The sequence below is a fragment of the Chanodichthys erythropterus genome, chromosome 18 (genome assembly GCF_024489055.1).
Source record: "Chanodichthys erythropterus isolate Z2021 chromosome 18, ASM2448905v1, whole genome shotgun sequence".
NCBI lineage: Eukaryota > Metazoa > Chordata > Actinopteri > Cypriniformes > Xenocyprididae > Chanodichthys > Chanodichthys erythropterus.
In genome coordinates, this window is record NC_090238.1 from 27986304 (window position 1) to 27997828 (window position 11525).

General features: G+C 36.3%; 1 protein-coding gene across 1 annotated transcript; it reads left to right on the top strand.

Moving 5' to 3' along the window:
* The first annotated feature begins 506 nt into the window (after positions 1 to 506).
* LOC137006767 (leucine-rich repeat and fibronectin type-III domain-containing protein 2) lies at positions 507 to 8712 on the top strand. Its single transcript, XM_067367803.1, has 2 exons — positions 507 to 1882; positions 7746 to 8712. The coding sequence occupies exons 1-2, from the start codon at positions 507 to 509 to the stop codon at positions 8710 to 8712; spliced, it is 2343 nt and encodes a 780-aa protein (XP_067223904.1).
* Positions 8713 to 11525: the final 2813 nt, after the last annotated feature.

Genomic DNA, 11525 nt, shown 5'->3' on the forward strand with positions numbered 1-11525 from the left:
ACCCTGCCCTTCCATTAGAGAATCAGTCTGGCAGAGCACTGATTAAAATTGATTTAAGTTTTGAGTATATTTGGAATTGATGATACAAACGTCTTCAAGAATTATGGGCTGTCGTTTGAGGGTGAGTGCAGTCATCCGTTCTCTCTGTGTCAGAGGTATGGAGCCTGCTGCGGAATTCACATATGGATATAACGTCAAACGCTTATGCTTCCAACAACTATAAAACATATTTTATACCTCAATGTCTTCTCAGTGCTCTGACAAGGATTGTTTTGAGAGAACTGTTTGTGTCTATTCTTCCGTAAATATCTTAATTAAGTTAATAGACTAGTTGACACCAGCAATAACAAAACTTTAGGCACATCCAAACAATGCCATTCATAATGAGGACTATATTCATCATATAGCCACTGCAGAGGCATTAAATCAGATGGTGTTTGCGTAACCAGAAATGACTGACCATTGTATTTCTTGTTGTCTACCCAGGTCCCTGCTTGTGATTTACCATGGCCAAAGTGCTCTGCAGCCTCCTCCTCCTGGGAAGCGCAGTGATGATGACCACCGCCTGCCCTAAATATTGTGTCTGTCAGAACCTCTCAGAGTCCTTGGGCACATTGTGCCCGTCCAAAGGTCTGCTGTTTGTGCCCCCTGACATTGACAGAAGAACCGTGGAATTACGTCTGGGAGGAAACTACATCATCAAAATTACCCAGCAGGACTTCACCAACATGACGGGCCTTGTGGACCTCACACTGTCACGAAACACCATCAGCTTCATCCAGCCCTTCTCCTTTGTAGATCTTGAAACCCTGCGTTCGCTGCACCTGGACAGTAACCGGTTGACAGAGCTTGGCCCAGATGTCCTGCGAGGCTTGGTGAACTTGCAACACCTTATCCTAAACAACAACCAGCTGACTCATATCTCCAAAGAAGCTTTCGATGATCTGCTGCTCACCTTGGAGGACCTAGATCTCTCCTACAACAACCTGCGGGGTGTTCCCTGGGATGCCATTCGCAAAATGCTCAACCTACACCAACTAAGCCTGGACCACAACCTCATCAGCCACATTGCTGAGGGCACTTTTACTGATCTTGAAAAGCTGGCAAGGCTGGATCTTACATCAAACCGTCTCCAGAAGCTTCCGCCAGATCCTATCTTTGCTCGGTCACAGAGCAACACCGTTCTTAGTACACCATTTGCCCCGATCCTGTCTCTAAGCTTTGGTGGGAATCCTCTTCACTGTAACTGTGAGATTCTGTGGTTGCGGCGTCTAGAGCGGGAAGATGACATGGAAACATGCGCCTCCCCAGCGAGTCTGAAAGGTCGCTACTTCTGGTATGTTCGAGAGGAAGAGTTTGTCTGCGAACCACCGTTAATTACCCAGCATACCCATAAGCTTTTGGTCCTGGAGGGACAGACGGCCAGTTTACGCTGCAAGGCTGTGGGTGACCCTATGCCTCTCATACACTGGGTTGCTCCAGATGACCGACTAATCAGTAACTCATCCAGGGCTACAGTGTATGAAAATGGTACTTTAGACATTATGGTCACCACCTCTAAGGATTATGGGACATTTACTTGCATTGCTGCAAATGCAGCAGGAGAATCAACAGCCTCAATTGAGCTCTCTATTATCCAGCTTCCCCACCTTAGCAATGGAACTAACCGCACATCTCAGCCAAAGTCCAGACTATCTGACATCACTAGCTCCACTAAAACCGGTAAAGGGGAGACCAAAGTCCAACCAGAACAGGTAGTGTCAGTGTCAGAGGTCACTGCGGTCTCTGCTCTGATCAAGTGGATGGTTAGCAAAGTGGCACCCAAAGTCAAAATGTACCAGCTCCAATACAACTGTTCAGAGGATGATGTCCTGATTTATAGGTAAATATTCCATGCTGCTTTTCCTTTAAACCACCCAGCTGCACACTAATTAGGCATGTACTTTCACCTGCCCTTTAGTTTCTCTTTGAATATCTGTGGAGATTATCATTAGATTTGATTTAGAGATACATAATTTATTCTATAACTCTATTCAGTCTGGTAAATTAATTGAATTCAGTTTATTTAAGCAGATAATGTTAATAGGTTCAGTAGGTTAATGCTGAAGATACTTAATGCAGTGACATTTAAAAGGTGACTCACTTATGCTGAGACATTGTTTTTGCATCTTTTCAGCCAACCAGTCACATGCCTACTTATAGGCTCATCCTAATTGTGTTAATGGTGTTCCGCGACTATTATAGCTAAGACAATAAGGTGCCTTACCATTGACTGACTTACCCTTTAGCGAATCAGTTATCTACAAATGATGTCTAAAACCCACCAACAGCACTTTTTCCTGAGTACTTAAATAAAGTATAGGATTGTTATGTAGATTTAAAGTCATGTAATATAATGTGTCTACTTCAGTTCCAAGAAACACTTTAAACTTATTCTCAACAAGGTTTTTGTTAAAGGTGCCATAGAATTAAAAATTGAATTTACCGTGGCATAGTTAAATAACAAGAGTTCAGTACATGAAAATGACATACAGTGAGTCTCAAACTCCATTGTTTCCTCCTTCTTATATAAATCTCATTTGTTTAAAAGACCTCAGAAGAACAGGCGAATCTCAACATATCACCGACTGTTACGTAACAGTCGGGATCCTTAATATGTACGCCCCCAATATTTGCATATGCCAGCCCATGATCGAGGCATTACACAAGGGCAGCCAGTATTAATGTCTGGATCTGTGCACAGCTGAATCATCAGACTAGGTAAGCAAGCAAGGACAATAGCGAAAAATGGCAGATGGAGCAATAATAACTGACATGATCCATGATATCATGATACTTTTAGTGATATTTGTAAATTGTCTTTCTAAATGTTTTGTTAACATGTTGCTAATGTACTGTTAAATGTGGTTAAAGTTACCATCATTTCTTACTGTATTCATGGAGACAAGAGCCGTCGTTATTTTCATTTTTAAACACTTGCAGTCTGTATAATTCGTAAACACATCTTCATTCTTTATAAATCTCTCCAACAGTGTAGCATTGGCCGTTAGCCACGGAGCACTATCAAACTCATTCAGAATCAAATGTAAACATCCTAATAAATACTATACTCACATGATCCGATGTATGCATGCAGCATGCATGACGAATACTTTGTAAAGATCCATTTTGAGATTTATATTAGCTGTGTGAACTTTGTTTATGCAATGATAGAGTCGAGAGCTCGGGAGGGGGCGGAGAGCACGAGCAATTAAAGGGGCCGCAGCCTGAATCGGCGCATTTCTAATTATGCCTCAAAATAGGCAGTTAAAAAAATTAATAAAAAAAAAATCTATTGGGTATTTGAAGCTGAAACTTCAGAGACACATTCCAGGGACACCTTAGACTTATATTACATCTTGTAAAAAAAAAAAAATGTTCGATGGCACCTTTAAGTCATACACACCAAATTAAAAACATGTTTGTTATAGAGGTCTGAAAGGTTGTTTACACTTAAAATAATTCCTTATATCTGAAAATTTTGTTAAAAAAAATAGTTTATGTCTAGTTAATATCTTCAAGGACATTCATATCTTAATAATTATCTTCATAAATACATTCATAAGGATGTTTAAATGTTTTTTTTCCTTAAAAAGAAGACAAAAATACTGATGATTTTTTGTCACAAAGTTAAAGTCACAAGGCATAGAGGTGCTACAGTCATTTTTTATTCAAATTAACCTCTATTAGCTGTTGAAAGATTGATTTCATCATCTTTTAATCAAATGTAACATTTTATCTGTGTGAAATAAAGAATGTGTAGAAATCCCTATCACCTCTAGGCTTTTTTTTCTTAGCATAATAGAACCAGCATGATCATCACTATTACAAGCCTGAGGCAACAGAAGCTTTTAGAATACTCTTTATCCTTTTGATTTTAATTTCTGCTCATATCTTTCACTTAGTTTCTTTTTTATCTACATCATCTAAACAGAGCTTTTCATGTTTTGGAAAGAGTATATATAATCTACACAGTATGAGAATAACTGTTCATTTTTGGTGCCTCTCTATTACTTAATGACTTTATGATGCTGACTGCATGTGGCATTATCCAGAGATCTATTTTGTTGTTGTTGTTGTTTCCCTCTTTCTTGGAAGAGCAGTGTTAACCTGGATGCTGGCAACAACAAAGAAAAAAAAAATCAATCACTAAGGCTTGAGTGGAAAAAAGTTGGGCTCACTCGTAAAGCTGTCACCACTAAATGTAGCGTCTTCTCCTTTGATGGGAAAGCAATTATGAATGAGTAATGGACTAGCTGGCATACAGGCTTACCGTAGACAATGTGTCAGGCCGCCCTGCTCTACATGTGGTTTTAGTGCTGTAAAGGGTTTTTCTAACACAAAATATGGGATCCCTTGGTAGTTCTATAGGGAAAGCATTCGATTAAGAACCATATCGAATGCTTATGAAACCAAACATTTTTTTTATTTTTATTCACCCCAAAATAAAAATTCTTTCTTCGTTTACTCACCCTTTTATTTTTTCATGACACTATTTCTTTTATGGAACACAAAAGCCGAAAGTCAGAAGACTATGTTGGTCTTTCTTGTCCATGCACTTAAAATGACTGGGGACTTAAGCTTTCAAGCTTTAAAAAAGGATGGAAAAGCATGATACAATTTTGACCCATGCACTATATTTCTTCTGAATGCATATAATAGCTTTGTGTAAAATGTGAAATAGGCCAAAAAAAATGTTATATGCTGAAAATTGCCCCTTCCAGTGGGCTGATAAGTGCTGCAACTTGATCGCTAAACTTGAGAACTGGATAAACAGTTTACTGAAACATTTGTTCACTTATCTGCATGAAAAAGAAAATGGGAAAGTTACTATCTACTTCAGTGTTTCACAGTAGAAAGAAATGTAGTGGTTCAGATTGTTATGAGGGTAAGTAAATAAGTTTTTGGGGTTACTATTTTTAATTTTATATCTCATTCTGCATAGAACCCTCGTACAGAGACAAATAGGCCTACATATTATTCTTTTCTCATTATTTTCTTATTCTTATTATTGCTTGTAATTTAACCCTTATAGGGTCTTTGGGGTCTGCACAGACCCCAAACGACGTTTGCTCAAATAAAAAAAATATTCTCTTTGTCCAAATGACATGAAACTTTGTACCGTTGTTAACACTTTCTAGATCTACAAAGAAAAAAAAAATCGGAGTGATATCTTGTTTTTATGTTAGTGTAAAGAAAAGGGTCACACTCAGGGTCTTCGGGGTCTCCACAGACCCCAGGCAATAAAATGTAATTTTGTTATAAAATAACTGCTTTTTAAAAAAGAAATGTAATTTTACTCTGTTTATTAATGTTTTTACTTCATATTTGTGCAGTTTTTGGAGGATTTCTTGTATCTTTTAAATTTATATAAATAAATAAATGAATTAATATTTTTATAAAAACAGCTTTTTATGTAAAATTCACTTTATAAAAGACCCACATTTCTAACTTTCATTCATGGGGATAACATGGATAATTTGACATGGTTTAGTGTGAGATTTTTGCCCATCTTTTGGAAAATGCCGTTTTAAAAGTAAAAAAAAATCACTTTTACCAGTAGACGGCTGCAGAGCTCCACTATTTGCTATGTGCTATCTGACTGACTGAAAGACATCTTTTCATAAGTTTTTTTTGTTGGATTCATATCTAAATGTTATGAAATCACAATTATAACAATAAAAAATACTTTTTGTCAAAGTTTAGCATTTTTTGTACTGAAAAAAATTAATTTTTCCAAAATGTTGATTTTGAGGATGAATTTTGTCCATTTTCACAGTGGAGTCTCATCATAATGTAACAATATTGAAAAACTATTTTTTTTCATTACAAAAAATACTAAACTTTGACAAAAAGTACCCTTTATTGTTATAATTGTGATTTCATAATATTTAGATATGAATCCAACTGAAAAAAACTTATGAAAAGATGTCTTTCAGTCATTCAAATAGCACATAGCATATAGTGGAGCTCTGCAGCCATCTACTGGTAAAAATGATAGTTTTTTTACTTTTAAAACTGCATTTTCCAAAAGATGGGCAAAAATCTTACACTAAACCATGTCAAATTATCCATGTTATCCCCATGAATGAAATTTAGAAATGTGGGTCTTTTATAAAGTGAATTTTACATAAAAAGCTGTTTTTGTATAAAAACCTATTTTAAAAAAATATTTTTTAATTTATTTATATAAATTTAAAAAATATGATAAATCCTCCAAAAACTGTACAAACATGGAGTAAAAACATTAATAAACAGAGTAAAATTAAATGTTTTTTAAAAAAACAAGTATTTTGTTACAAAATTGCATTTTGTTGCCTGGGGTCTGTGGAGACCCCGAAGACCCTGAGTGTACTTCCCAAACGAAGACCGCACAAGGGTTAAACTTTACATTTTAAGGAACTCTTAATACTAATGTAATTAATGTCCAATAAAGGTTCTGATATTCCATGACCTAATCTAAAGTGAGAACTATAAACGGTAAATATAAAAATAAGTTGTTAACAAAACATTATCCAGCTCTTTATATATGAGCTAATTAAAAAAATAATAATAATTTGTTAATTACAGTGACAATGAAAGAAGAACTCACTATTTGTATACAGTCTGTTAGTCTATACAGTTTACAAATCATTATTTAATAAATAGGTTACACTTCATTTTAAGGTGACAGTTACATTGTACTTACTCAAATAAGTACTGAGTAATATAAATTAACTACATGTACTTACTATAGAGTTACGGTTAGGGTTTGATTTAGGGTTAGTTACTTGTTATTAAGCATAATTTAATGTTATTGTTATAGTATACTATGTCACCTTAAAATAAAATGTTACCATTAATTATAAACTACTAGTGCAAAATATTTGTAAATACTGTTTACTTTTTATAAAGTTTTACCATTAATTTCCAAATGCATGAAATTGTACATGTTCTTTTGCATTTGTCCAGAATTTTAAAAAAAAAAAAAAAAAAAAGAGAGAGAGAGAGAGAGAGAGAGAGAGCGAGAGAAAAGCGCTGGAGACTTCTATTCAGTTACTTAACCTTCATAGAGCAGGGTAGTTTGGTAAATGATTGCACTCTAATTAGTATTCTCAGTATACATCCACGGCCACATATCTGCAAAGAATGTTCTAGATAATGATGAGCTAATGCAGTCAGAAAAAGATCATTTGTGATTACATGCCCTCTGTACTCAAGGTACCTTTTAAAGGTTGAGTGGAGTGTAAGACAGATCTTTCTTCAAACAAATTAAGGAAACTAATATATATATTTATTTATATATATATTTTAATCCTGAAATGATTCAGTGTTGACAAGAACATCAAGTTTAAGTGTGAAGTTTATTTTCAAATAGTGAAATTTACATAATTCCCACATTGCTTTCTGTCAGTCAAAACAACTGCTTTTTATTTCTGGCTCTGTTGACTACACAATAGACCTAATTTTAAAATCATTTCATCTAAATGAACTTCCAAGGTTGATATGATCAGTGCTTTCCAAGTAATTAAGTTTTCACCATAATAAAAGGATTAATGATTGTTTTCTGCCAATGCACAGAGCATCATGTGCATCCACAATAAAGCAATGAGCAATCAGTATGCACATTTTAATATCAACCTTCAGTATCATATACCTGCGGCTACAATCTCCTGCTTAACGATTATAGGGAGTTGGTATTAACATCAATGTCTTCTTGTTCTCAGGATGATTCCGGCGATCAGCAAATCCTTCTTGGTCAACAACCTGATGCCAGGGATGCAGTATGACCTGTGCGTGTTGGCCATCTGGGAAGACACCGCCACCACACTCACCGCGACTAACATAGTTGGCTGTGTGCAATTTGAGACACGTGATGAGTACCCCCGCTGCCAGTCGCTGCACAGTCAGTTTCTAGGAGGAACCATGATCTTGGTGATTGGAGGAGTAATCGTGGCCACTTTGTTGGTCTTTATCGTCATTCTTATGGTCCGCTATAAAGTGAACAGTGGTTTGCAGGTTGCAAAGTTAGTGACCGTGAGCAACACCTACTCCCAGACCAATGGGAGAACGCAGGCCGCACAGCGGCTTAACAACGGCGCTCCTACACCACAGACTCCAAAGACTGTAGTGGTGATGCGAGATGAAGTGGTGGAGTTTAAGTGTGGATCCTTGCAGAGTAGCATCTCATCCACTTCATCCTCCTCGGCAGACTCTCTTGGAAGCGAGAAAGTCGAGTCCTTTAACCGACATGGGGATTCTAACACCTTGCCCAACCGATGGAAGCAGTCGTCAACCAAGGCACGGCCAAACCTGGATAACCTACTTGGGGCATTTGCCTCGCTGGACCTGAGGGTTCCCGCAAGAGATCCAGGAGGACCATCTTCCTCAGGAACCATGGCGATGGCCATGAGACCCCCCACTGACAAGGAGCCTCTTCTAGGTAGAGGAGATTCCAAGATTGGAAAGCTTGTAATGTTGCCATCAGAGAACAAGCCCAAGCGCAGCCACTCATTCGACATGGGCGACTTTGGTGCTTCGCAGTGCCTTAGCTACCCACGACGCATTAGCAACATTTGGACTAAGAGGAGTCTCTCGGTCAACGGCATGCTCCTGCAGTGTGACGAGAGTGAGGGGGAAGGTGAGAAAGCAACATTTGATAGCTCTGAGTGGGTTATGGAGAGTACAGTCTGACAGAGACATCAGATTTTCTCTGCCAAAAACAAACAAACAAACAAACAAACAAACAAAAATAACGCATTCTCGGAACCAGTCAGGTGAAAAGGACATGAACTTGTTGCATCATATGACGACAAGAAGGACTCAAATGGCTGTAATGAAAAGACACCTCAGCAGTGGCAATGACTGTGTAATGCATGATTTTCCATGTCAATATTGTCTTTCTGTTCATTTGATCACAAAAAAGTTCAAAGGTTTGTGTCTGAGTTAGGCAAGAAGCCGAGGCCAGGGCTGGTCCTGTTTATTGAGACCTGGATGAAGGATATCTCCAGTTGCCTTCAAGCATTTAAGCAGATATGAATAAATACCCAAGAACAAGGGATGTGGGGTATCTCAGAAAAGCAGGGGGAATAAAAGAGAGAATTTATCCGACTGTGCACTGCAGTTTGCCAAGAGGATTTTCTTCAGCTAAGTGGATGTGCATCACAATGGACCAAGTGTTCCCATGAGACAGGACTACATAATTTTAGCGAGTGAAATGGAAAAAAAGAAATGCAAATGTAATGAAATTTTGTAGGTTCTTATTTTCTTTTTTTTTTTTTCTTTTTTTTGTCATTTCTACTTTTTAAGTTAATTCTAGTGTTGTACCCCAGTGTTACACCATTAATTTGTTTAATTACATTTTATATACAGTGTCAGATTCAGAAACAGTATTTTTCCTGAACAACTGAAGAACACAATACGATCTGTCAAATGTATTTTACACAAATCTGTAATTCAAGAAGATTTCTTTGTCATAATCATATCTGCAAACTTAATCTGCTTATTTTCAGTGATGTTTCATGACATTATGTGCCTATTTTTCCTCTTATCAGTGCATCCATCACATTTGTTGTTTGTCGAGTTTGAAAGCTGGCTGTCGTTTGATCAAATCGCTGCAATTTTTGTTTAGTGCTGGTACAGAACAGTACTAGTCAGAGCTACATATTATTTATGCAAATAGATATTTACAAAATATATTTCATACCCAACAAATACATTGCATACCAAACCAAAGACAGGCTCTGTTCGATGTTCCTTTGGTCTACCCTAAACAAAGAATGAAAAAAAAAATGGTAAATGCCAGGATGGTTTTAATACTACTGTATTCTCCAGGTACCATGGAGTAAATACCATGGTACTATGTGAATGTGAGAATCATAATGGTATTATCATTTACCATCTTACACAATCACTGTAACATGGTATCGCATAATCCAAGGGTAAAATACAGTTTTAGGATTCTCTGATATTTAATGATGGTAATTACATGGTAATAACACTATAACTATACATCTATTCCCTATTCTTTACAACAAGCCCCTCAAGACTTAAGTCTGAAATGTAGGCCAGAGTGTTACACCAGACAATATGTTGTGAAAAAGATATTTAGGACAGGATCTGGATCACAGTTTTGTGTAGAAACCTTTATTAGTGCCAAATGATGGTGGCAAGCTTGATTTCACACAGAGGTGAATTATGATCTGGAGAGAAACTGAGCTTCTCTATTGTCATTGTGCCCTTGAGTGAAGGCACTTAACCTCAGGTTGCTCCACAGGGACTCTCCTGATATTAGCGTAGTGCAAGTTGCTTCGGATGAAAAGTGTTGGTTACATGATGTTTAAGACCTCAATAAATCACATATAGTCATTATGTCAAATTTTACCAGTTAAAAAAATGGTGATACTTCCTATGAACACATCTATACTGCATTACGCATACATTTTAAAGAAGTTTTGAATGTTATTATGAGTGTGAGGTTTAAAGACAAAATATTGCTACTGTATTTGTGCAGGATTATATTGGGACTGGATTTGGAATAGGGTCACGTTTCTGTGACCTTACCTTTATCTTGTCCCTGAATTACATTACATATGATGCATTGTTTTGTTGTAACGTTTTATAAAATAAATTATCTAGACGTATTATCTGTAAAATCTCCAGTCAATTCAGTGTTAAATTACACTGCAGACATCATAATGCCTATTTAATTTAGTTAAGTGTGTACTATAGATATGATGTTCCTAGAAAGTTTCACCCAAAGGATCATAACATACAATGTCTATTTTTCTTATTTTGAAAAATCTTTATTTTTCTATTTTGTGAAAAGCTAACAGTTTTATTGCCTTTCTTTTGTCTGTTACAATGCCACTGTTTATGGTTTAGATTGTTTTACTGTTACAGATCTATACAGAAAAGACATAGATAAGCAAACAAAACATTTTTATTTTATTCATAATTATTAGTAGTATTCTTTTTATTTTAACCAAACCAATGTAAGCCACATTATAGATTTGCAACATCCATTGTTTATAATTTGTTACTGCTCTTGGTATATGATTCTTTCTATGACTTTTTTGTATAAAAATTATATAAGAATGTATGATGGTAATCTGTACAGTGATCCTCTTATTTTCCTGGTCAGAAAAAAATGAGAAGGTGCTTTAACGTATCGTTATGACATATGCGTAAATGTGAAGCAGCATAGTCGCGTTTTTCACTTGGAGTTGTAGAAAAAAAAGACTTATTCATTCTAAACCATTTCTGTGTTCAAAAGATTTTGCTACAACAAGATAAACACACAGAATTCATAATATTTCAAATTGTCTGGGGGTTTTTTTTGTGTCTTCTTGCCTGAGTTTATATGTCTACTCCCAGATTTTATTATTTATTTATTTTTATTAGTGTGTTTTTGCTTATTGTCTCTGCTTTTCTGCCTTAAGGTGTTCTCAGACAGAATGATTTGTTTTATTTATTGTCTTATTCATTCAAGTCACTGCAATTGGGGA

Excerpts from the sequence above, each read along its gene's own strand:
- LOC137006767 (XM_067367803.1), top strand. The coding sequence starts at position 507 with ATGGCCAAAGTGCTCTGCAGCCTCCTCCTCCTGGGAAGCGCAGTGATG. Across the intron at positions 1,883-7,745 it reads GATGATGTCCTGATTTATAG|GATGATTCCGGCGATCAGCA; the intron begins GTAAATATTCCA and ends TCTTGTTCTCAG.